The sequence below is a fragment of the Typopeltis vanoorti genome, chromosome 2, assembly GCF_054136105.1.
Source record: "Typopeltis vanoorti isolate ZY-2024b chromosome 2, IOZ_Tvanoo_1.0, whole genome shotgun sequence".
Lineage (NCBI taxonomy): Eukaryota > Metazoa > Arthropoda > Arachnida > Uropygi > Thelyphonidae > Typopeltis > Typopeltis vanoorti.
This window is the reverse complement of record NC_143550.1, coordinates 100,215,430-100,240,634: the sequence shown is the minus strand read 5'-3', so window position 1 is coordinate 100,240,634 and position 25,205 is coordinate 100,215,430. Positions and strand designations below refer to the sequence as shown.

At 35.5% G+C, this 25,205-nt stretch overlaps 1 protein-coding gene across 1 annotated transcript in view; it reads left to right on the top strand.

Moving 5' to 3' along the window:
* The window catches only part of LOC150109288 (calmegin-like), a 394,668-nt gene that overhangs the window by 99,804 nt on the left and 269,659 nt on the right, over window positions 1-25,205 (top strand). Inside the window, exon 7 of the mRNA XM_090412401.1 lies at window positions 6,283-6,433. Coding sequence (XP_090268527.1) covers window positions 6,283-6,433 — 151 coding nt within the window. The remainder of the gene's footprint in view (window positions 1-6,282; window positions 6,434-25,205) is intronic.

Here is a 25,205-nt window from a genome sequence, read left to right as displayed (position 1 = left end):
GGAACCCCTCTCTCTCTCTCTCTCTCTCTCTCTCTCTCTCTCTCTCTCTCTCTCTCTCTCAGCTGTATACCCAAGAGGGAGTCCAACAAGGTTCAATACTAGGTGTCATGCTTTATGTAGTCAAGGTTAACTCAGTAAGCAAACAGCTTTCTCCAACTGCGAGTAATGCCCTCTGTGGATGACTTCACCATCTTCTGTCATACATGTAATATGAAGGTCATAGAAAGATAACTGTAACAAACCTTTGACCATTTTTCAAAATGGGTGCTTGCAAATGGGTTCAGATTTCAATAGTAGATGACAGTTTGTGTGTTTTTTTTTTTTCTGTAGACATGGTCATCATTCTGACCCAGAACTTGGACTAGGACAAACTTTTATCCCAGTTACACTAGAAGCAAAGTACATGGGACTCATATTCGACAAATTCACTTTCCTCCTTCACTTACACCAGTTGCAAGATAAGTGCCACAAGGCAATGAACATTCTTTGCATCCTATCTTTGATTCTACAGGGCATTGATTAGATCAAAACTTGGGCCCCAAGTCTCTGCCAAAGACAGATGGTTGGACCCTATCTACCATCAAGCCATAAGAACTGAATCTGGAACATTTTGAATTTCACTGCTCTCTTGTCTGTATGTAAAAGCAAATGAACCACCTGTGTTGCTCAGATGTCAACAGCTGTATTATGTATCATGTGCTGTGATAAAAAATCCCTGCCAGCCCATCTCATGTGACCAACTTTTTTTTTGTTCACTGTGGGAAAATCTGTACAATTCCCATCAAATTGCCATATGAAACTCTCTAGCTTTAGTCTGTGAACAAAAGCTCTTTCTCAAACTCTAGATATTGGGGTATACAACATAGCACATACCATCATATATACTACTTGCATAGCATTCTTACATACTGCCATGCAGCTTTTCTTTCTGTAAGCTACCAAAACATTCCACTCCCCCTGTTGTCTACCAGCAGCTTTTTCAGACATGTCCATGCAGATGGTTGAAAATTAGATCTAGTTAAGTTCACTGATAACTTCCCAGACAGAATAATCTGTTCACTGCTGAGCCGTATGTGATAAAGCTTGCTTTAAAGTGCATAAGATGGCAACACTACCAAATTTGCATTATATATATATATTCATGAAGTTCTTTACAGGCAGTAAGATGTTTAGATCTTCAAAAACATCCAGGCTCTTGAATCCATGTCTTCTCTGTTATAGAAGCCACACTTCGATGTATGCATATGTTGGATTCCATGCCACTGGGATTAAGGGAAATGAGGCTGCAGATAGTACAGTTAGCTCAGCTCACTTGTTTCTCAAGCTTTCATTATCTACCATTCTCATACACCAATTATTGTCAGATCAAACTTTTATTCCAGTGGCAGTCATGAATAGAGAGCGATCAGTAATAAGCTTCATATCAAGCCTGAAAGCAAATTGTGGCAGTCTAGTCTACACAGGGACTATAAAGAAGTTGTTCTTACTTGACTCTATCTAGGTTGTAGTTGTCTTTTAAACTTTTCTTCCTATTGAGAGGTGATGATACGCCCATGTGTGAGTATGTAGTACTGGACTTACCATTCATTCATATTTTAATCGATTGTCCTTGTTTCATCAATGAGTGTAGTCACTATTTTAGCTGCATTCACATTCTGTCTGAGCCCTATACACTCACAGATTTTAGTAGATTCATTATCACTCCATTTTTGATTTTACAGCATATCAATATTTATCTTATAAATTATGTACATATTAGTTTTAGTGTATGTAAGCTTTTAACATGTTTTTTTTTATGAATGCTTTTATTAATTTCTATACACTTTTATATTTCTTTTTACATTTGTTTCTATACACCTCTTAAATTTGTTTTTCTATACTGAATTTCTATACCTGTGTATGCTGCTTACTTATTACCTTGTGTACTGGCACAGCATGATTTTAGCTGTTCTTGTACTGCTAAGCCCAAAACAAATAAGCTTAGTCATAAGAACTTCTAAGTGTGATAAACACACTCCAGCCATATTTAATCTCTCTCATCCACATGCCAGTTAAATAAGATTACTCTCACATCTTATTTAACCGGTAAAATTCCACTTAATTTTAGTCATCTCATAACTATGAGCAGACAACTCATTTCCTAGTATTCTGATGACAAATTTCTTAAAATGAGCAGCACAGCCATTTATTGCTGGTTTGTTATGTATATATACAGACACATTTTTATTCTTGTTATACTTTATATTTCTTTCAAAATGTTGCACTATATTAATATTTCTCCCATATTTTGCATTATATATAGTTCTTTGTCTTCATTTTCTGTATTATTGTCATCCATAATAAAATAAATCCTAAAAGTAAGTAAACTTGCTACTCCAAAATGTTTGACAATTATTCTTCCTTTCAAGGAATATACTGTTTTTAATAGTTATTCTACTCAAGATAAGCAATCTATAAATTTAACTTATTTGATCCATTAGCCTTTAAAGAGTACACTGGAACTACTCCATTTCCACTAGCCTCAGCTTTATTGTAGAGATTCACATCAATTTTGGGAGCTACATGAAACTTAGTTTCAGAAATCCCAGCTGAAGAATTTTGAAATCAGAATGTCTGATCAGAATGTGGCTGACATGGGAAAATTTTTCCTTTTTGTCTTGAAAATTAGTTTTTCAAAGCTGTTTAATACCTTACTTGCTGACTTCAAGCTCCTCCATGTGAAGCACCTGTTCATGGTGGAAGGGGACCTCCCAGTAATGATAACTTTTTCTCCCCTTATTCTTTGTTTATGCTTATTTTTCCCATATTCTTTGCTCTACTTCTGAGTCTTTACTATTCAGTCTTCCAGACTACCATCACTGGGATATAATGCCTTGCCTCCCTGTTTGCCATGTGGTGCCACTCATGGGCATCTGGAAAGGGGATCCTGGTAGTATTGCAGTACTTTGCTCTTTGGCCTCTGCTTTGGCAAGATGTGTGTCCCTGGGTAGGATCATTTGGCTATTGAGCTTGCTTGCAGTGGTAAAGGGTGTTCCTGTCAGTCTCCTTCCCATGATCCAAGGCAAGGGCAAGTCTTGCTGTTGTGCTTGTATAGTATCTGATGTTGCCCTGACATTCCACTCCTTAGTGCAGTCATTGCTCGCTGGTGAGTGGGTCCATTTGTGGCTCTGTGGTGGGTGGGGAGCTCTTGGCCAAATCCAACTTCTCCTGAAAACGAATGTTTCATTCTCTTATTTATCAGGACCCTTAACAAGCCCCAACCAGATATAGAATCATCGGCAGGGGGGGATCCTTAGCTGCAACAAATACACACTCTTTCTAATTATACAATCAACTGGTGAATGTGCAGTTAGAAAAATGTCACATTTTTTCACCCAGAAGAGTTTGGAAGGGTTGGCAGGATCCCTAAAAAATGTAAATAAACTGCATTCAGGAGATATCCTTATTGAAGCAGCTATAGTAGTACAATCAGAAAAATTACTCTATTCAACATCTGTCATGGAAAAATATTGATTACAGCCCCTTCCCCTCCCAAAGAAAATTAAACTTTTCTAGAGGCATAATATCTCAGTGGGACTTCCTTTGAAGTTCTTGATGAAGTATGTTCTGGACTTAGAGACCAAGGAATGACAACCATAAGAATAGTGATATTTAGAGTTGGGCATCTAGTTCCCACTAGAAACATCATCCTTACCTTTTAATAAATCAAAACCCCCAACAGCTGTCAAAGCAGAATATCTCAACTGTCCAGTACTATTCCATATATCACAAACCCTAAATTTACAGTGCTTTAAATGTCAGGAATATGGTCATTCTCAAACTGCCTGTCATGGCTCTGCCATTTGACTGTTGCAGCAGTAAAGAACATGAAAATAAAGAACTCTTAGATTAATTATTATTTTTGTGGCTATTATAGCCTGTTTTTGTTTAGGAGTGTCCCTTATTTTAAATACATTGGCTTTTTTCCCTCAAGAAATTTTTAGGGCATTATAAGTGTATTTTAAAGGAAAATATAGCAGAATAATTTAGGAAGAAAATTTTGTACATACCTTGTTTAGATGCTAGGATGTCATCATTCTCCATACTTCTGCTGTTAGGTTGTAAAAAAAAAAAAGGGGGGGGGGAACGTGGGGGGGGGGGGGAACGTGGGGGGGGGTGTTTGACGCAAAGCAGGAAGAATAATTTTTTTGAAAATCTGTTTTTTTTTAAATAATATATATACAAATATATATATTATTGTACTTAAGGGCACTTTTTTGGGGAAGGATTTTATGGGAAAACTGGGTTGGAGGAGAGCGTTAGTTGAGGTGTTAGTCTCCCCCAACCCAGTTTTCCCATAAAACCCTTCCCCAAAAAAGTGCCCTGAATTAAAATAATATATATATATTATTTTAAAAAAACCCGGGTTTTCAAAAAAATTGTTCTTCCCACCTTGTCAAACACTACCCTGACATCCCCTCCCCCTTTTTTTTTTTTAACAACCTAACAGCAGAAGTATGGAGAATGATGTCATCCTAGCATCTAAACAAGGTATGTACAAAATTTTCTTCCTAAATTATTCTGCTATATTTTCCTTTAAAATATACTTATAATGCCCTAAAAATTTCTTGAGGAAAAAAGCCAATATATTTAAAATAAGGGACAGTCCTAAACAAAAACAGGCTATAATAGCCTTAAAAATTATAGTTTTTTAAGAGGAGTAACATGGGAATTTTCCCAGAAATAAATACCTATATCTTAGATTAATAATTAATTAATTTAAGTTAAATTAAAAAATTAACTCTTAGACCTTTTGGCCTAAGAATTAATTATAAGTAGGACTGCAGTAATCTAGGATCTTCTCTTTAATATAACAAACACTTATGTTAAATTATTGATTAGGCCACCAATTTTGCTGTATTAAAACTATTTATATGAATTTGTTCTCTGATGACATTAAAAATAGGATATATCTTTGATGTAGTTTTTTATTAGAGGGCAGGCCAGTAAAATAATGGATGATTAAATCATTGTCACTTTGGCATGCTGTTTGAAATGTAATATAGCTTGTCTATGTGTATATTCTAGACAAATGATGACCTTAATATGAAGGCAGAAAGTTGGGAAATTAAAGTAATTATTCCTAACATTGTTTTAGTCTTCATAATTTATTGAAATGAATTGAACAATGTGTATGTTAATTGATCCTCTTCATTGTCATGTGATAGCTCTGTCAAGGAAAAGACTCACATTGGTTTGTCTCTTCTCTTGGACCAAATTGGCTGGCCTGGTTGGCCGAGCGATTAGCATATCTGCTCTCTCCAGTCAAGAGACTGTGGGTTTGAATCCTGCCACGAGCATGGATGTTTGTGATTGTCCTACTAACTCTGTGTGGAAAGGGCATCTGTGACCCTACCACTCCTAGCAGAAAGCTTCACTCCCAAACCTGGTGAGGTACGGGAGTGACCACATGGCATTTACAGATGTCAAATGTGAAAACACATCCCAACACCAAACCTTTTCATTTCTAGGAGAATGTTAACTATTTTGCCAGCTTTGACTATGCTAATGTTCCACTCAGTTTCAGAGTTAACTGCGAGGACTAAAAAAAGTTTATTTATTGTTGACCATATTATTTTCCCCTAGTATAATCAGCAATTTCCTGTTATGTTATATTTTATATTATATATAGTTCATTTGTTCAAGTCATTTTGACCAATTATGTTGAGTTGCCATTCTAGTCTCTCTGATTTCTGGCAATATCATTTAAGACATAACCGCTTCTATTTGGGTGGGTAGCACAGTCTCACTTTCAGCTTGATAAGGTAAAGCAGAGCAGATACTTGGAAAAGAAGGTGCTCTAACTGCATAGGGAGAAAAAAGGTTTTATTAAGAAAAGCAATATTGATGGTGTATAATTGCTGAGACAGAGAGAACCATTGAGTTTGAAAACAGTACTGTCAAGTCTGAACACTAATAAGATACGAGCTTCTCATAGTGATTAGTGCAGTTGCTTATACCAAAGGTTCTGTGCAACTGCATAAACAATTATAATGCATTACATCAAATAAAAGTTTTCATAGTGCAGATGTAAGTTTCCATTTTTTTTTAAATTTTTTATTGAAGTCTTTTAGACTTATTCTTAGAATTCTTTCAAATTGTTTTGTTTTTTTTCATTTCTAATTTTGACAATTTTTTTCTGTCGACCTGATTAATGAAGTTTACTTAGTTAAGATTCCAAATAGTAAATTGTTTAATACTTAATTTTTAATTTATTTTTTTATTTGGTTAACTCTAATTTAGATATGAAGTACTGTTTCAAAATGGACAGGAATGTGGTGGTGCATATATGAAACTGTTATCTCAAACATCAGATCTGGATCTCAGAAGCTTCCATGACAAAACTCCATATACAATAATGTTTGGCCCTGATAAATGTGGCAATGATCATAAAGTAAGTAGCTGTTCTTAGTGTACATAACTTTTTTTAAAAACCCTTTACAGGATTTCTTCATAAATGCATTAAATAACATTAATTGGATGGGGAAGTCTTGGTCTAATGAAGATAAACATTCCTATAATATATTCTTAATTTATATTCTTATATACGTTGTCAATTCCTTAAGTGATTTAGTAATGCATAACCAACGTATAAGCTTGTCTACAAGAAAACATTCCTATAATACGACATTCAGCAGCATTATGGAGCTGGAATATAGAAATGATATTTTTAATGTAGTTTTTTTATAGCGTATGATGATATACCAGCCGTGAGGCCTCTTTTACAGGAAAGTACGGCACCATGTCAATCCCCCCCCTTCCCCCCAAATTTTATCTGGGCTCTTGACTGGCATAGCTGACGAATCAAGCCTGTGGCTGGGACTCAAGTATTCCTGACTGTAATATCCATGTGTGTTCACGGGGCTGGTTTGCCTGCTTATGGGAGGGAAAACCCCAGATAAGCTGGGAAGATAAATCCTGCTGTCCACGCCCAAGACTGGCTAACTTGGCTACTATGCCTGAGAAAGATCCCTGAGCTCATCACATCAGCGATGAGAATCGAACCTAAGACACTCCTTTCCCAGTCATATGGTTGCAAAGTGCATAGCCACTTGGCTAACTGCATGGACTTTAATGTAGTGTGTTCTTATGAGAACTTTGAAATTGTACCAGATCACAATATGGCATTGATACTATTATGATGGTCAAGGATCAGTGACTTTGTCAACTGTCTTACTGTTCCATTGACCCGCATTCTGTAAATCAAAATTGAAAGCTCTTTGAACACTGTTTTCAAAATTGCCATTTACTGAATTTGTGTGTGTGTGTGTGTGTGTGTGTGTATATATATATATAGCAGGAAATTCAGATAGGCATCTTTCATGCCTGGAAGACTGTAGTCTTCCAGGCAAATGATGGTGAAGTCATGCTTCTTTTTTCACTGCTCTGGGTAATAATTCTCCTTGGTAACTCTAAAGGCAGTAAATCAGTTCTTTATGACAGGTGGAAGATCTCAGTTTTTGACTAATTATTAATATACCGAAATTTCAAAATAAAACCAGAATATAGAAACTAATAGCTTATGTTTGTTGCTCCATTCTGGCTATTTGAAAAAATCTGTGTGTGTGTGTGTGTGTGTGGGGGAGACAGGACAAGTGGCAACAGTTGTAACTGAATATTCAAAAATATATAGTTAGGTTAAGCTAAAGTCCAATATATTCCTGAAGCCTGCTTTGTAAATAGAATATTGCATTTGATTCTTGAAACTTGTAGGTTTGTTGACAGGCATTCTTTTACATTCTTATAAAACATTAGCATAATAGTTTCTTGATATATATATATCTTCAAGGTTGTATACAGGATGCTATAATAGTGTAACTTTGTCAACATTTATTTTTCTTTTCTAAAATTGCTTTAATTATCATGCCTCCAATCATTCCTCCTGGCTTTTAGTTTGTCTTTTTAACTGCCATTGTCATCAAATGCCTGTTTGCAAACATTTTTTATTTTGTGTTCATCTCTCTTTAGTTTTTTTTTTATCGCATTCTTGAATGTTAATGTCAAGTTCCTTTGTAATAGTTTCATTATTATGATTCTGTCATTGACACATTATCTTCCCTGCATTTATTTTCTTCAAATCTTACATATGATCTCTAGTTCAACCTTTTTTCTAACTCAACTTTCAGACACATGCTGCTAATTTAAGATTTTATCTGATTTTTTTTTTTTTTTTTTTTTATTCAGTATGAATTTATTCATTTTGGTAAAATTATGGATTACTCCCATATTCAGAATAATAATTTGAATTTCCTAATGTTTTGACCTTCATGTTATAGTTGGTTGCATTACAATGTAAATAGTATGCTAAAGTAACACTTCAGTGAGGGGCGTGGGAACACCTCAAGGCTACATTCTGTTTTACGTTGCAAGAGATCATATTCATATTAACCTTCAGTGATAGCATTAGTGGTAGTATTAGTCGCATTTTGACTAATATCCCAAGGTTATTACAATTCTCAGATCCATAACGTAAAACTGGTTTGAACACTATCTTGTCTACGAGGGTTGTTTGAAAAGTTTGGTAAAAAAAAAAATAAGTTAAACACATTTTTTGGAAAAAATCACCTTTATTTCTCAACAGTCTACATCGAGGTATACATATTTGATCCAGTGAGTTTCCAATTTTTTTCATCCCATCTAAAAAGTAGGATTTGTCAAAGTGTGCAAAATAGTCATTGACAGCCTTGATGACATCCTCATTCAAAGAAAATTTTTCTCACCAAGCCAAATTTTTTAGATTTGGGAACAAGAAGTTTCATGGGGCCAAGTCTGGAGAATATGGTAGATGTGGAACCAATTTGAACCTCAATTCCTGCGGTTTTATCATTGCCATGGCTGATGTGTGGAATGGTGCATTGTCTTGATGAAAGAGCACTTTTTGTGTGCCAATCTTGGCCGTTTTTTTCTTCAGTTCTTCTTTTAAATGGTCCAATGATGCATAATAGACTCCTGTTATTGTCTTACTCTTTTCCAAAATCTATCATGATGATTCCTTGCGAATCCCAAAAAGCAGTGGCCATCACCTTCCCAGCTGACAAAACGTTCTTCGCTTTTTTTCGGTGCTCTTTCACTGGGCATTGTCCACTGTTTTGACTGCTGCTTGGAATCAGGTGTGTAGTGGTGGATCCGAGTTTCATCTACAGTCACGAATTGATGCAAAAAATCGTGCGAATTGCGATTGAACATTGCCAAACACTGCTTTGAAATGTCCTTTCGCATGCGTTTTTGATCGACAGTCAACAATCGCAGTACCCATTGTGCACACAGCTTTTTCGTGTGCAGTTTTTCATGCAGGATATTATACACCCGTTCATTTGAGATGCCTACAATCTCAGCAATCTCACACACTTTCAGTTGGTGGTCTTCTATAACGATACCATGGATTTTGTCAATCATTTCCTGCGTAGTGACCTCAGTCAGGCTCTGGAGTGCACTTCATCTTCGATGAACTTACGACCACTTTTAAACTCATTTATCCAAAAATAAATAGTCTTTAATGCTGGTGCAGAGTCTCCATGAACTACATCTAGCTCGGCTTTTCTGTGTGGCCATCCACTTCTTCAAATAAAAGTTTTTTATCACTGCACAAAACTCATTTTTCTCATTTTTATGAAAAATGCGAACACAATCATTTTAAATATTTGTCAAACAAGAACTCTCATCACACGTGGCTAAAATTTTTGCTAGGGGTCATGAAAAAGAAAAGTCATGATACTTGCCGACACTGGTATGAATGAATGAATTGTGTTGCCATCTATTGGAAATTTACCAAACTTTTCAAACAACCCTTGTAGTTTAGTTTTGGCTAATTTTTCGCTTATTCCATATCAAGTTATTCATTTGGCTTTCCATCATACCAGTTGTGTTTATTCTGTTGTTGATTTCTAAATTTAATTTGTCATCTTCACTAAAAACTGTGCTTAAGTAGCCAAAATATTTTACTTGCTTTATAGGTTTTCCATCGATAACGCAGCTGAAGTTTTCTATGTTTCTGCCCAATTTTATAGTTTTGGTCTTTTTATTTCCTGATTTACTTACTTGCCAAATGTAGTTTGCTCCCACCATTTCAGATTGCATATTTTATGTTTCCATGATCAACTTATTATGCTATTTAAAATTGTACCTGAATAGCTGAAATGTTTTTCTCGCTCTGTGGGTTCCCTGTTGTGAAGATGTCTCCATGTGGGACACTTATTTGTGGTGGAGAGGACCTCCCAGTGACAGCAGTGGCCAAAAATAGGACCACCACCATCCCTTTTTTCCTTTCTTCCTCTATTCTTTGCTCTTTCCTACTTCTCTGGAGTCCTTTTGCTTTCCTTTTTCCAGTCTCACTATTATAGAGATTAACAGTCTGCTCTTGTGCTTGCCATGCAGTGTAACTTGAAGACTTCTAGAAGACGGATCCAAGTTCTGTGCATGGACTATGTTATCCCTTATTTTGGATATGTGTGGCAGCCCTGGATGGTTTATCTAAGATCACTTGGCTAGGACTTGCCTGCAAGGAACATTGATGTTGCAAATCTACTTCTTATGGTCTGTATATAGGAATCAGGGTTTGCTACAGTGTTCATAAGGCATCTGAGGGTAACTCTGATATTACATTTTTGCATGCATTTGCTTGTTGGATAGTTTTTGCCCACAGATACCTCCAGTGATGGTTTGGGATATCTGGCACTGAATGTAAAATCCATTTGAGTATGAATTCTTTATTTTCAAATTTATCAGCACCCGTTCACAAAGCCTCAACAATGTACAGAAGGCTTACTTACTTACATAAATGGTTAACAGAGGTAAGAAACAGAAAAATGTCCAACTCACAGAGAACGTATATTTCTCATCATCCATGAAACAGATGAATGCTCCATACAGAAAATATCATCTTTCTTTATTCAGAAAGGACTTGCAGGATCTCTGATCTCTCAATAGTTAAAAGCTATATTCACATGATATTCTTGTAGAATGATATCTGCAGTGCTCAGAACAGCTAATCTAAATATCCCTAGGTAAATATTATTTGTAATAGCATTCTATGGAATTTAATTATTTTAGAGAGGAGTCATATCAGAATCACATCCGTTGCTGAGAAGGTATGTTCAGGGTTTAAGATTAAGAGTTGTAGCTGTGAGCTACACACTTTATGTAGTAATGATAATTTGGTTCTGACCAGGAATATCATCTTTACCATTTTATACTTCTGAATATCCAATATCTGAAAAAGCAGGCTATCTTAACTACTCTGAGGATGTACATCCCTAATCCACTTCAGTGCTTTAGATGTCAGAAATACAGCATTGTGAGCATTCTCAAATTGCTTGTTGTGGTTTTATCATTTATACCCTGATAGTAAAGATTATGATAATAAATTGTGCTTTGCTAAAAATCTACAACAGAAAAGCAGCTACCTTCTGAGCATGTTCTCACATTACAAAGCTAATATGAAGTTTATTGCCCCAATTGCTATTCTTCTACAATTGCCAAAGAAAATATTAGAAGGAACACGAACTTATTTGATCAATCATTGCATAATTGCTATATATCTGAACACTTGACTAATCTTTAGGATTCATTAATATGGCATTCAGTTCTAAAATAACTGATATTGCTAAATAAATACTCTAGTCAAACCTCACAAACAAACAAGTTCCTGATCCATCTAAAAAAAAAGTAAATGGATTTCCCTGTATCCACTGAATTTAAAGTAAATATAACAATTAATACAGACAAATAATGAAACTGGTATTTTTTTCTGTTGGAAGAGTTGGACAATGGCTTACAGCATCAGATGACAACCACAAGCAGACAAAGTTATCTTTGATGTCTGCAAGCAAAAAAATGGGTAAATGGGAGGTTAGTGAACAGTGAGGGGGGGGGAAGAGAAATCATGTTGGTGTCTCTGAATGTGACATATGGGGGAGGTGGGAGAAGAGAAAAATATTAAATTCGTATGTCTAACTCTCGTGTTATTATTTTCTGAAGGAAGAAAGTACTAGATCTGTTGGTGAAAGTACTAGAGCACTAAAAATTTATAATAAGTATTAGATCTAGTATGAAAGTACTATGGCTCAGCATGGCATTTTAAATTCTAACCATGATTCTGTCCCAAACCGTGGTTGGAATTTAAAAGGCCATACTGAGCCCACGCATGCACGCATGCAAAAAAGTGCTCATATTATATCACACCTGCAAGCTTTTAAATGTACTTGGGCCAAAGTACATAGTTTTTGACTGATAACTAATGTAATCTTGGATCCACTTTATATCATTTATACAATATGACTTATATTGCATAAAATCTGTAAAATGAAAAACAAATGCACACCACAGCCATTAGCTGAATATGTAAGTAGATATACAGTTGTAGACACACCAGTTTAAAGCTAAGCTATTAGCATTTTTTTTTTATACCTGAATTTTTGAATTGAACAATGATAGAGAAACATCTTTTCTAGTGGTTTAGAACTGTATAATTAAGCATTAATTTAGGAACTGAATCAGCACCTTTATTCTCCAGTGCAAATTGCATTAGGATCTGATGATACCATTGAAGTGATAACATCTACCACTGTGATCTGTGCATTTGCTAATCTTGCTCTGTAAAGTACTTACTGGTTTCTAGATTTGGTGCTGAAGATAGTGGTTATTGCTTTCCCAAAGTCTTTGAAATATCTACAACTTGCAAACAGTTACTGTTCTTGCTCTGAATAGCCTTTATAAGAAAACAGTTAATACTCATCTTCAGTAGTATCTGGAAAGCATTGACTTTTTTCTTCAACACTTGTGGCTTTTCTAGATACTAATCAACATTAGACCACTTGCTTCATTTGGGAACATTTTGGGAATGAATGCATCAGAGATGGGTTTGATTTCTGAAATGTGAATGCTTGATATCAGTTTTTTCTTTTACATGGGGAAAAAAAAAAGTATTAAACTTGGCATAAATAGGCACTTCTCTCTTAATTAAAAGTTTTCTCTGTAGCTAAACTAGTGTATGCAGACACTTTCTGCTAAAAGTCTGACTCCATAGTGATCATTTGCATGTTCCATTTGTCATAATTATCCTCAGATTATAGGAATGATAGTCATTAGTATAGAAAGTATTGCCTATAACATAAAAAAACTAATGTTAACTTTGTAGAGTTGATTATGACAGTGAGAACATGACAAATTAATTTTGAAGCTGTCAGAATTCTCCGTCTTTCTGCTGTAAGCAGTGTTTTCTATTTTCATGATTTCATCTTTCAGTATTCTTGTAACTCGAGGGTAATTAGTTGATTGCAACAAACAAATGATTGCCCAATGTAGTGAGGTGATAGGTTCAGGCTTTTAGCAGGAAAAAGTGTGTATGCATACATGTTTACCAAAAATGCAATTTTCGTTAGGACAGATTTAGATTTAACAAGCTATTTTTCCTTAGCAACAGATGTCAAGTTCTTTGAACTTACTTTTGATGAAAATCATCGATTTATTAACTAAGAGAAAACAGCATTGAATATCTTCTATACTCTAATTTACAAGATGGGGCATAAATCAGTGTTCCTTATAACTGTACTATGCACTTAACTAGTCAAAGCTAGATCATGGGTAATAAGTATGTCTCTGTAAACTTAGATGGATCCTATTCACCATCAGTGAATAAGATTTACTGCCAGTGCATTTTGCACTTAACAAATCTGGTACCATAAGAATAGCCATTGAACTCGCTTCTTTTCTCCACCAACATCTTATTAAAGAAGAAATACGGTACATCCACTTCCTTGTTTAATAGTGTCTTTCATCACTAAAGCCATAAACAACTATGAGGCTTCTCTTTTTCAGTCTCAAATCAATCATATTGTTCTTTATGACAATAATATACTAGTAGGATGTCAGGAGTAGTTTTAGGGAATTTCTTTTTTGAATTTCTTTATGAAGGTTTTGGTTAGGACATTTCATTAATAAGCATTAATACAGTAGGACATTTTTGTTACATTTTTAATTGTACAATTAAATTTTAATTGTACAGTTTTTTTGCCGCAGTATCAAGAGCATCTTCAGTGTGAATTCAGAATGAAACAGGCACAAGTAACATTCAGCACACATGAATAAAGCAGAATAGCACAGTCCAGACTTATTTAAAAAAAAATAGAGAGGACTGTGTGAAGAAAGATTCTCATAAAGGGAATAAGTTAAGCCTATCCGATCTTCTTCAGATTGGCTGTTTAAAAAGGTTTCTCATCTTTCTTTATACAACCATTCCATAATGAAATTTATATTGGACTTGTCTTTTCCAAAGAATTCTGTGGTTGTTGGTAGGTTTGATTTATTATTTATTGGCACAAAGACAGCAAAAGTCATACTATACTATATCAAAGATTATAGTAGCATTACACAAGGTATTAATAAATAGTGATAAAGAGATAAATTAATAAAGAATGTTATGTACAAAAAAAAAAAAGAAAAAATAAGTTAAGCAATGCATTATGTAAATATAAATAGAATTTATAATTAGATGTTTGCATATACTAATTGCGTAAAAAGTTAAAATGTCATGAAGTTAGTCATTTGGATCACATCTGCTTGAATGTACTGTACATGATTTGGCCAGATAAGTAAAAATTTCATTCTTCTCATGCGAAATGCCAGCACTCTATCAGAATGACAAATGGTGTGTTTGAAGGAGATGACAAGTCCATCTAGTTCCAATTGTTCTAAATCATTGAGTCTAATATGGTATAGATATTCATCATGGCAAGCAATTGCAGATCTGCCATTTTGGCTGTATGATAAACTACAGGTGCTGAGAATTACTCTTGTGTAGGAAAAGGAGGAAAATGTGTCCTTTGTACAGCTTAAAAGGAGGAAAGTTTATTAATTGGGAAAAAATCCACTATGAGATCATTGGATTTCAGTAATCTGGAGACATTGCTGACATATGGGACTTCACAACTTCTTAGACTGGCAATAAACAAATACCATAAATGTTTTTGATTAAATGCTTCTTATGTTAGTAATGTCTCAGTAGAGCACAGTGAGCAAGCTCAATAAATAAGATTTAATGGTATCCTGATTTTTGACTAGGATGGTGATGCAACTAATGGATATAAAGTCTAGTGTGTGTGTGTGTGTGTGTGTGTGTGTGTGTGTGTTCTTTCTAAAGATGAAAAGCTGAAGGCTCTTATTTGACTGAGGAAGCCTGAGCAAATCTAGAAGGAAATACATTCATCCTTTTCAGTTTCAAGAGTAAATTGTATGTCAGGATGAACATCTCTGAGAAAGTTGCTAGTCAAACAGAAACATTGTCATGTATATATCATTATATTTCTACCATGCTTATTGGCATCACTTCCAATTCCTGCATTAATGACCTAGGTAACATTCCCTCCATTCTGCCAAGAACGGTTCTCCATGTCACTCACTCAGTCTTCCTTTAGAAAGAAATATGAAGAATCCTTAATCACCTGAACACAAACAAGGCATCTGGTCCTGAGTATTCTGCCTTGTGTTAAAAAATTGTTCCTCAGAACTGACATTTATCCTGTATCACCTCTTCAGTCTATCCTATTCAACTAGCATCTAATCCACAACATGGAAAAAGGCCACATCCAGCCCATTCCAAAGAAGGGTGATAAGTCAAGCAATGAACTACTGTCCAATTGCTCTTACTTCTGTTCTTTCACTAAAATTATGCAGAAAGTCACCAGCAATCAACTCTTGAACCACCCAGAGACATACCAACTAATCAATGACCAGCAGTATGGATTCTGCCACTTGTAATCTACAGCTGATCTTGCTTTCACCATCCATCCACCCACCCACCCATCTCTGGACTTAAGCCATGGAAAAATTTAGAGAAACATGTTGCCCTCAATCTTTCAAAGGCAATCTGGTTTGGTACAGGAGCCTACTCATGTCAGCATATAAGATGACTCAAATACTACAGAAAACCCCTCAAATCATGGGCTGTCTTATGCGGCAAGTGTAAAAAGGAAGCTTAATTTCTTGGATGAACATTTATGTAGTTACAATATATCATTATATAAGAAAATAGGCAGTGTTTATAAACAAATCAGATCAATTTTTTGTTATATAAATTTATTTAAAATATTACAATAGATGTAAGTCTTAAAAAACAAATGAAAATTGAGGTTAATAATTATTATATTAATTTTTGTCATCTGTTGAAAATATTTCTTCAGATTCATTGTTTAAATGATCATCATATGGATCCCAGTTTGAATCCGGTGAATTGATTTCGTTTTCATTGTCATCAGTGTCCCACAATAGATCGTCTTCTGTACCATCCATAAGATACAGATACCACACTTTTTAAATGATTTTATTAATCTACTTTTACTTTATTCCATTTGATCACAAAATTGCACAACATATCAAGTGATAGCACGCATAGATCCACCATTTGTAAATGATTTTTCACCAGTCAACATCCAATTATTCTACTCTTCTCACATGTGATCTTTAAATAGTTTGTTCAAGCAGACATCTAGTGGTTGCAATGTAGAAGTTAAACCACCTGGTATAACAGCAATTTTTGTGTTACTTTTTTCTAGAAGACTTTTAGTATTCTCAATTAAATGACTACGAAACATATCCAATACTAATAAACTGCGTTTCTTCATTATACCGCCTGGTCACTGTTCCACACATTATTTATCCATAATTTCACACTATTTTCATCCACCCATTTTTTCGTGAAAATGTACAAAAACACCTGAAAGAAATTTTATCTAGGTTTAGTTTTACGTTTGAAGATGATCATTGGTTTTAACTTGGTTCCATCAGCCAAACATGATAACACAACCGTAAACCTTTGTTTTTTCATGACCTGTACTTCGAACTAGCATATTCTTCCTACCTTTAGACTCTGCTGTTTTATTGCTAATCATATCAAAGCTAATAGGAGTTTCATCCATGTTTCCAATATTTGACAACAGAAATTTATGTTCTTGTCTCAACTGAATAATAAATTTATGGAAACTGGTAAGTTTGTGGTCAAGATGTGCTGGTAGTTTTTGAGCAATTTTCGTTTTTTGTCATATTACCAGATTTTGTCTGTTCATAAAACGATTACACCATCCTGAAGTAGCTTGAAATTCTGTACTTTCATTTGGATTCAACCTTGACCATTTTAGTGCATATGCTCTAATCATATTTCTTGTAACAAGATAACCATTCTGCCTTTGTTCGAATACCCATTCTACAACATGATTTTCCAGTTGCGGCCATCAGGTGACCCTGTTCTCATTGCACATTCTTTTGCAATTTTTTTAAAATATCTTCTTTCTTCCCCCAATCTCTTACCATATTCTCGGTTATGTTAAACTTTCTTGCAGCAGCACAGTTATTAGTTTGCTTTGCTGTTTCAATTACCCTTATTTTATATTGGGCTTCATACTTCCTTTGTTTTGTTGTTTGTTCCATGATTTTAAATAACAATTTTAATAATCCTATTAAATTTATTAAAAAAAAAAATGCAAAATTAAAAATTAATTAAAAATGGAACTAATCACTTTTAATTAGGGTAATTGCAAAAATACTAAATATCATCATCATCAAATTCCTGACATGTACTCTCAAAGGGTGTACAGGATATGATAGTATGACATGAAAAATTTACATCATTACTAACTTCCTATCTACAATTTTCCTCCAAATCAATCTGTTACTTGTCAAGACGCCAACATTATCAGATCTTATATTTCTATTGTCCAAGGCACTTTGTATCGTATCAATCCACTTATATCTTGGTCTTCCTCTGGGTCATTTTCCTGCCAACTTGGCAGAGAACACTTGTTTTGCTAATCTTTCCTCGCCCATTCTGTTTAAGTAACCATACCACCTGAGATTAGCTCTGCTAACGCATTCCTGGATGTTGACAATGTCAAGTTCTTTCCTAATATCCTCGTTTTTAATACGATATTGCCATTGATGCCATCTGTTCATGCCTCTAATCTTTCTCAGGACTCTCATATCTGCGGTCTCTAGTCTTTGGTCAAGTGTTTTACTTCTGACTCGGCTCTCAGATCCATAAGTTAAAACTGGTTTGAACACTGTCTTGTATACAGCTAATTTAGTGTTCCAACTAATTTCTCTCTTATTCCATATGAATTTATTCAATTGACTGCCTACCACACCAGCTTTGTTGATTCTGTTGTCTATTTCCATATTTAATTTACCATCTTCAGTAAAAATCATGCCCAAGTAGCTGAAATGTTTTACTTGTTCCACAGGTTCCCCATTAACAACACAGTTGACATTTTCAACAATTCTACCTAATTTCATTGTCTTTGTCTTTTTAATGCTGACCTTCATACCATATCTATTACAACAGTTATTCAATTTAGTCAGGGAATCTTGCAAACTTGTAGCGGATTTATTTAGACGTATAACATCATTCGCGTAAAGCAAAGAGCTGACATTAACATCTCCAATTCTGATATCATGTTTAATACCACTTTCCTTCATAATGTGATCCATATAGATAATGAATAACAGAGGGGATAATGTACTTACTTCAATTCTAACTGTTGACTTGCAACTCAAATAAAGACTAAGTATTGCTTGATATAATGTCTCATTGACACCATATAACTGTAGCATATTGAATAGCTTCTCTCATGGCACCTTGTCATGTGCCTTTTCCAGATCGACAAAACTTAAATACAGATGTTTGTTATATTCCCATGCTTTCTCAACTATTTGTTGTAAAGTGAAGATCTGATCCTGACAGCCTCTATTTGGCCTGAATCCAGCTTGTTCTTCACCAAGCTTTTCTTCCACAATTCTTCTCAACCGTTTCTCAAGTATACTTGCATATATCTTACCAGGAACACTCAGTAGGGAAATACCTCTGTAATTCTCACATTCAGTTTTATTTCCCTTTTTTATATATGGGTACTATTAGAGCTCTACTCCAATCATCTGGAATTCGTCCCTCTGTCCAGGCTTTCTGAACTATGCAGTGCAGCCACTGTAAGACTTTTATACTACCATACTTCAGCATTTGTGGTCGAATATCATCTACTCCTGCTGCCTTTCCATATTTCAAGCCTTTGATGGCTTTTTCTACTTCAAGTGTATTCCTCACTGTATGCCTGGTCAGTGTTTTTTATCACTGTGCTATCACTGCTTGTTTCATTTAGCAATTTTTCGAATACTCCATACTTCAAGGATATCTTTTTCCCCTGTTTTCATGTCACCTTTATCATCTCTAACTCCTTTTACAGCACTCTTTCCTCCATTTCTAAGCTTCTTCAACAACCTCCAGAATATCTTACCATTTTCTTGATATTTATTTTCTATGTTCTTGCCAAAGTCTTCCCATGACTTTTGTTTAGCTAGTTTTACACAGTGTTTCGCTTTCTTACATTTGTCTCTCTATTCTCTAAGAGCAAAAGCTGACTTATTTGCCAGGAACTTTTGATATGCTTTCCTCTTTTCCTTCACGGCCTCTTTAACTTCCTGTGTCCACCATGGAGTTCTGATTTTTCTATCCTTGCAGACAACCTCACCACATGCCTCTCTGACTGAATCAATCAGCGTTTTCTTCAAAGCTTGCCACTGAATCTCCAAGATTTGATTCCTGTTCTCAAACTCTTTCATTTTTTCTTCAATAATCTTCGTGCACTTTAGTCTACAGTTCACATCTGAAAGCTGCTCAACTTTTATTCACTTTAAAACTTTCTTACATATTATTCTTTTCAATATGAAATTAAATTTTATTCTGCTCAAGACTAAATAGTGATCGCTTCCAATTTCAAATCCTCTGTGCACTCTGGTGTCCTGCACCAGGGTGAAAACATTACTATCAACAATAACATAGTCATCATCATCATCATCATCATCATCAAATTCCTGCCATGTACCCTCAAGGGGTGTACAGGATATGACAGTACTACTTGAAAAAAATTACATCATTACTAACTTCCTATCTACAATTTTCCTCCAAATCAGTCTGTTACTTGTCAAGACTCCAACATTATCAGATCTTATATTTCTATCGTCTAAGGCACTTTGTACCGTATCAATCCACCTATATCTTGGTCTTCCTCTGGGTCGTTTTCCTGCCAACCTGGCAGAGAACACTTGTTTTGCTAATCTTTCCTCTCCCATTCTATTTAAGTGACCATACCATCTGAGATTAGCTCTGCTAACGCATTCCTGGATGCTGACAATGTCAAGTTCTTTCCTAATATCCTCATTTTTAATATGATATTGCCATTGATGCCATCTGTTCACGCCTCTAATCTTTCTCAGGACTCTCATATCTGCGGTCTCTAGTCTTTGGTCAAGTGTTTTACTTCTGACCCAGCTCTCAGATCCATAAGTTAAAATTGGTTTGAACACAGTCTTGTATGCAGCTAATTTAGTGTTCTGACTAATTTCTTTCTTATTCCATATGAATTTATTCAATTGACTTCCCACGATACCAGCTTTGCTGATTCTGTTGTCTATTTCTATATTTAGTTTACCATCTTCAGTAAAAATTGTGCCTAAGTAGCTGAAATGTTTTACTTGTTCCACAGGTTCTCCATTCACAACACAGTTGACATTTTCAATGATTCTGCCTATTTTCATTGTCTTTGTCTTTTTATTGCTGACCATCATACCATATCTATTACAACAGCTATTCAATTTAGTCAGAGAATCTTGCAGACTTGTAGCGGATTTATTTAGAAGTATAACATCATCCGCATAAAGCAAAGAGCTGACCTTAACATCTCCAATTTTGATATCAGGTTTAATACCACATTCCTTCATAATGTGATCCATATAGATAATGAATAACAGAGGGGATAATGTACACCCTTGTCTCACACCAGATTTAACATTAAACCATCTTCCTGTACTTCCTTCAATTCTAACTGCTGACTCACAACTCAAATAAAGACTAAGTATTGCTTGATATAATGCCCCATTGACACCATATAACTGCAGCGTATTGAATAGCTTCTCTCTTGGCACCTTGTCATATGCCTTTTCCAAATCGACAAAACTTAAATACAGATCTTTGTTATATTCCCATGCTTTCTCGACTATTTGTCGTAAAGTGAAGATCTGATCCTGACAGCCTCTATTTGGCCTGAATCCAGCTTGTTCTTCACCAAGCTTTTCTTCCACAATTCTTCTGAACCGTTTCTCAAGTATACTTGCCTAGAACTTGCCAGGAACACTCAGTAGGGAAATACCTCTGTAATTCTCACATTCAGTTTTATTCCCCTTTTTATATATGGGTACTATGAGAGCTCTACTCCAATCATCGGGAATTCGTTCCTCTGTCCAGGCTTTCTGAACTATGCAGTGCAGCCACTGTAAGACTCTTATACCACCACACTTCAGCATTTCTGGTCGAATATCATCTACTCCTGCTGCCTTTCCACATTTCAAGCCTTTGATGGCTTTTTCTACTTCAAGTATGGATATGTATTCCTGACTGCATGCCTGGTCAGTGTTTTTTATCACTGTGCTGTCATCACTGCTTGTTTCATTTAGCAGTTTTTCAAAGTAATTACTCCATACTTCAAGGATATCTTTTTCTCCTGTTTTCATTTCACCTTTATCATCTCTAATTCCTTTTACAGCATTCTTTCCTCCATTCCTAAGCTTCTTCAACAACCTCCAGAATATTTTGCCACCTTCTTGATATTTATTTTCTATATTCTTGCCAAAGTCCTCCCATGACTTTTGTTTAGCTATTACACACTGTTTAGCTTTCTTACATTTGTCTCTGTATTCTGTAAGAGTAAAAGCTGATTTATTTGCCAGGAACTTTTGATATGCTTTCTTCTTTTCCTTCACTGCCTCTTTAACTTCCTGTGTCCACCAGGGAGTTCTGATTTTTTTATCCTTGCACACAACCTCACCACATGCCTCTCTGGCAGAATCAATCAATGTTTCCTTCAGAGTTTGCCACTGAATCTCCAAGGTTTGATTACTGTTCTCAAACTCTTTCATTTTCTTTTCAATAATATTTCTGTATTTTAGGCTACAGTTCACATCTGAGAGCTGCTCAACTTTTATTCGCTTTAAAACTTTCTTACATGTTATTCTTTTCAATATGAAATTCAATTTTATCCTGCTCAAGACTAAATAGTGATCACTTCCAATTTCAAATCCTCTGTACACTCTGGTGTCCTGCACCAGAGAGAAAACATCACTATCAACAATAACATAGTCAATGAGACTTTTCTTATTCCTTGCCTCTTCTCTCCATGTGAATTTGTGCACATTTTTTATGTTGGAACATGGTGTAAGTAATAAACAGTCCATGTCCTGAGCAGCAATCCAACAGGTATTTGCCATTATTATTAGCTTTGCTCTTTTCTCGAAATTTTCTCAAAATATTTTTGTATGTCTGACAATCATTTCCTACTCTATTTAGATCTCCAACAAGGACCAACTATTCCTTTTTGATTGTGTCAGTTGCTTTTTCTAAAGCGTCAAAAAATTCCTCCACTTCTACCTTATGTGGGACCATAGGCACAAATAAGTCTCATTGTCCAATTCCCCATTGTGATATTTGCCCACATCACTCTACTTGAAACTGCTTGCCATTCAAGAGGATTAGCCTCGTATTTTATGTTGAATACTATGGCTACTCCTTCTTTTTCTTCATTGTCATTTCCTGAATATAATATTTTGTATTTATTGCTCAGAAAGATCTCACCAGTTTTTGCCTTTTTTTGTTTCAGTCACCCCTATTATGTCGATCTGGTTCTTATCTAATTCTTCAACTAGCTCCAATTCTTTGCCATTCAGGCTTCTTATGTTGATTGTACTGATCTTTAACTCTGGTGATGTTGATTTGGGGTGTGTTTTCAGATTTGTTCCAGTAGCTGACTTGTCGCTGTTCGCTCTGGTTCCCTGATGAAAACAATGGAGGCCTTGTTTAACCAGGCGATGCTCCAGCTGGCATGAAATTTTGTCATGTTGTACCATCATTTTATATTTTTTGGTTAACCAATAAGAATACAATTTGGTCTGCTAAATCCCAGTTTGCCAGCCCATCCTCGTTTGTTCAGTATCCAGGTAGATACCCAACAGGGTGCACCACGAGAAGGTGAGGATTATACATTAAATCAGAAGCCCTGGTTGGTTCTCTGCATTCCTTTAAAGGATATGTGGAGGTATACTCTCAGTTATACAGCTTTGACCCTTAAGCACCCCAATACTAAATCTATGCTATGCAAAAAAATAATGGACATGCATAGATATAAAAAATAATGGAGATAACAGCAATACCTAACTTTGCATTAATACAAGAAAGAATAAATTGGGGTGAGGGGGGGGGGGGTTGTCTTATACAACTGACATAAGCTTAAAACCTAAAAGTAGCCTAAAATTTATGCCTCATTTTATACGCTGATATATATGGTAATTGCCAACTTTCTCACTGACTGCTCACTTTGTCATGGTGGATGGTTTGTTCTCCTCAGATTTCTCTTTGTTCTCCTAGGGTTCTTTCATCCACACTGTCTCTTGTGTACAAATGATCTGCTCTCGCAGACTTCCAATCTCACAGATAGGAAGTCTATGAGAGCAGTCCATAGCTTATGCTGATGACAGTATGTTCCATTCCTCCTTTTCATTTGACAAACCTTGTAGTGCTCAAGTATTGGGATTTTTAAGATTCACCATGCCTTCACAGCTGCTAACTCTGTACTAATCCTAAATCTACCCAACCATGGAATATTGCTCCCATATTGGGGATGTGGACACCAAAATTCTCTTTAAGATTGCTTGATTCTATCCAGAAGTGGTCAATCTGACTAATTAATGATACCTCATTAATTAGCCTCTTTCTATTGATACCTGTCTCACAGATGTTCAGTTTCTACCTTGTACATCTTCTACACATACTTTCACATGAGTGCTCTGATGAATTGGCCACTATTATTCCTCCACTTTCCTCCAAAATCATTAGAACAAGAGCCACTGCTAACCAACACCGTTTTACAGTCCATCTTGAAACCCACCAAACCAACTTCACTGCCTCGTCTTTCATTTCATGTACTTCTGTTCTTTGGAACAGTCCTCCACTCTGCCTTCTCTAAAGAGAATAACCTTCAGCTGTTCAATCAAAATGTGAACAGATTCTTTCTTTCTTTCTTTTCATTTTACCCACACATGGCACTACTGTGCTATAGGTCTTTGTAGCCTTTTGTGCCTGGATCAGATATAAAATATAATTTGTATTTACTTACTTTTTTTTTTTTTTTTATTTTTTCGAAAAATTGTACTTGTTTTCAAGCCACTTCATGCTTCCATTAGGTGAGGAGGTGGTCTCAAATCAGGCAGTAAAGTTCATCTTCCACCTAAAAGAAATGCAAACATCCATGTCCACAGTTGGTTCTGGTCTGCGCATGTTTCATTGTAGAGTGGATACACTGGATTAGTATAGCTTCTTTCAGAGTAAGTTTAATGAAAGAACATCTAATTCCTGAATTGGGACTTGAAGATTGTTGCTCTCACACATTTATTTGTTACATTTATTTGAATAGTTCAAGAGATTGGTGAGGGGGGGGGATTCCATTGTAGATTTTCTCACTTCACGGAGAGTATTCTTGCTCTCAGTTGCTTTGAACATGTAGTACTCAAAGAAATATGACGGGGGGTATTTGTTACATAAAGACTAGTGTATCCAATTATTGATCTATTAATATCACTGGAATGGTAGTGAAGATTTTGTAAAAGTTGGTTGGGGCTCACATATAGAAATGGATTGACAGAATCTATACTTTGCAATGAACGTGGGTTTACTAAAGGAAGATGATGTTTGAGCTTGCTCACATTCTATAATAATGTTACTGTTCAGTTAGACAAGGTAAATGGATGGACTGTGATATCTTTGGAGTTTGCTAAGGCTTTTGGCAGAATACAGCATAGAAGACCATTGTATTAATTGGAGAATTAGCATGGATAAGAGAATGGCTGACTGACTTTTTTCAAAAAGTGGTATATGAGCAATGTGAGTCTGCAAGATTTAAGGTAACTAGTAGTGTGTACCACAAGTATCAGTCCTAGGTCCATTGTTATTCAGTTTATACATTGATGACATGGGAAGGATTTGACAGAAGACATATAGCAGTTTGCTGTTGATGCAGAGATAGGCAGGGTGATCAGGAATGCAGCTAGTATGCAGTATTTGCAGAATGATTTGAATGGGTTGG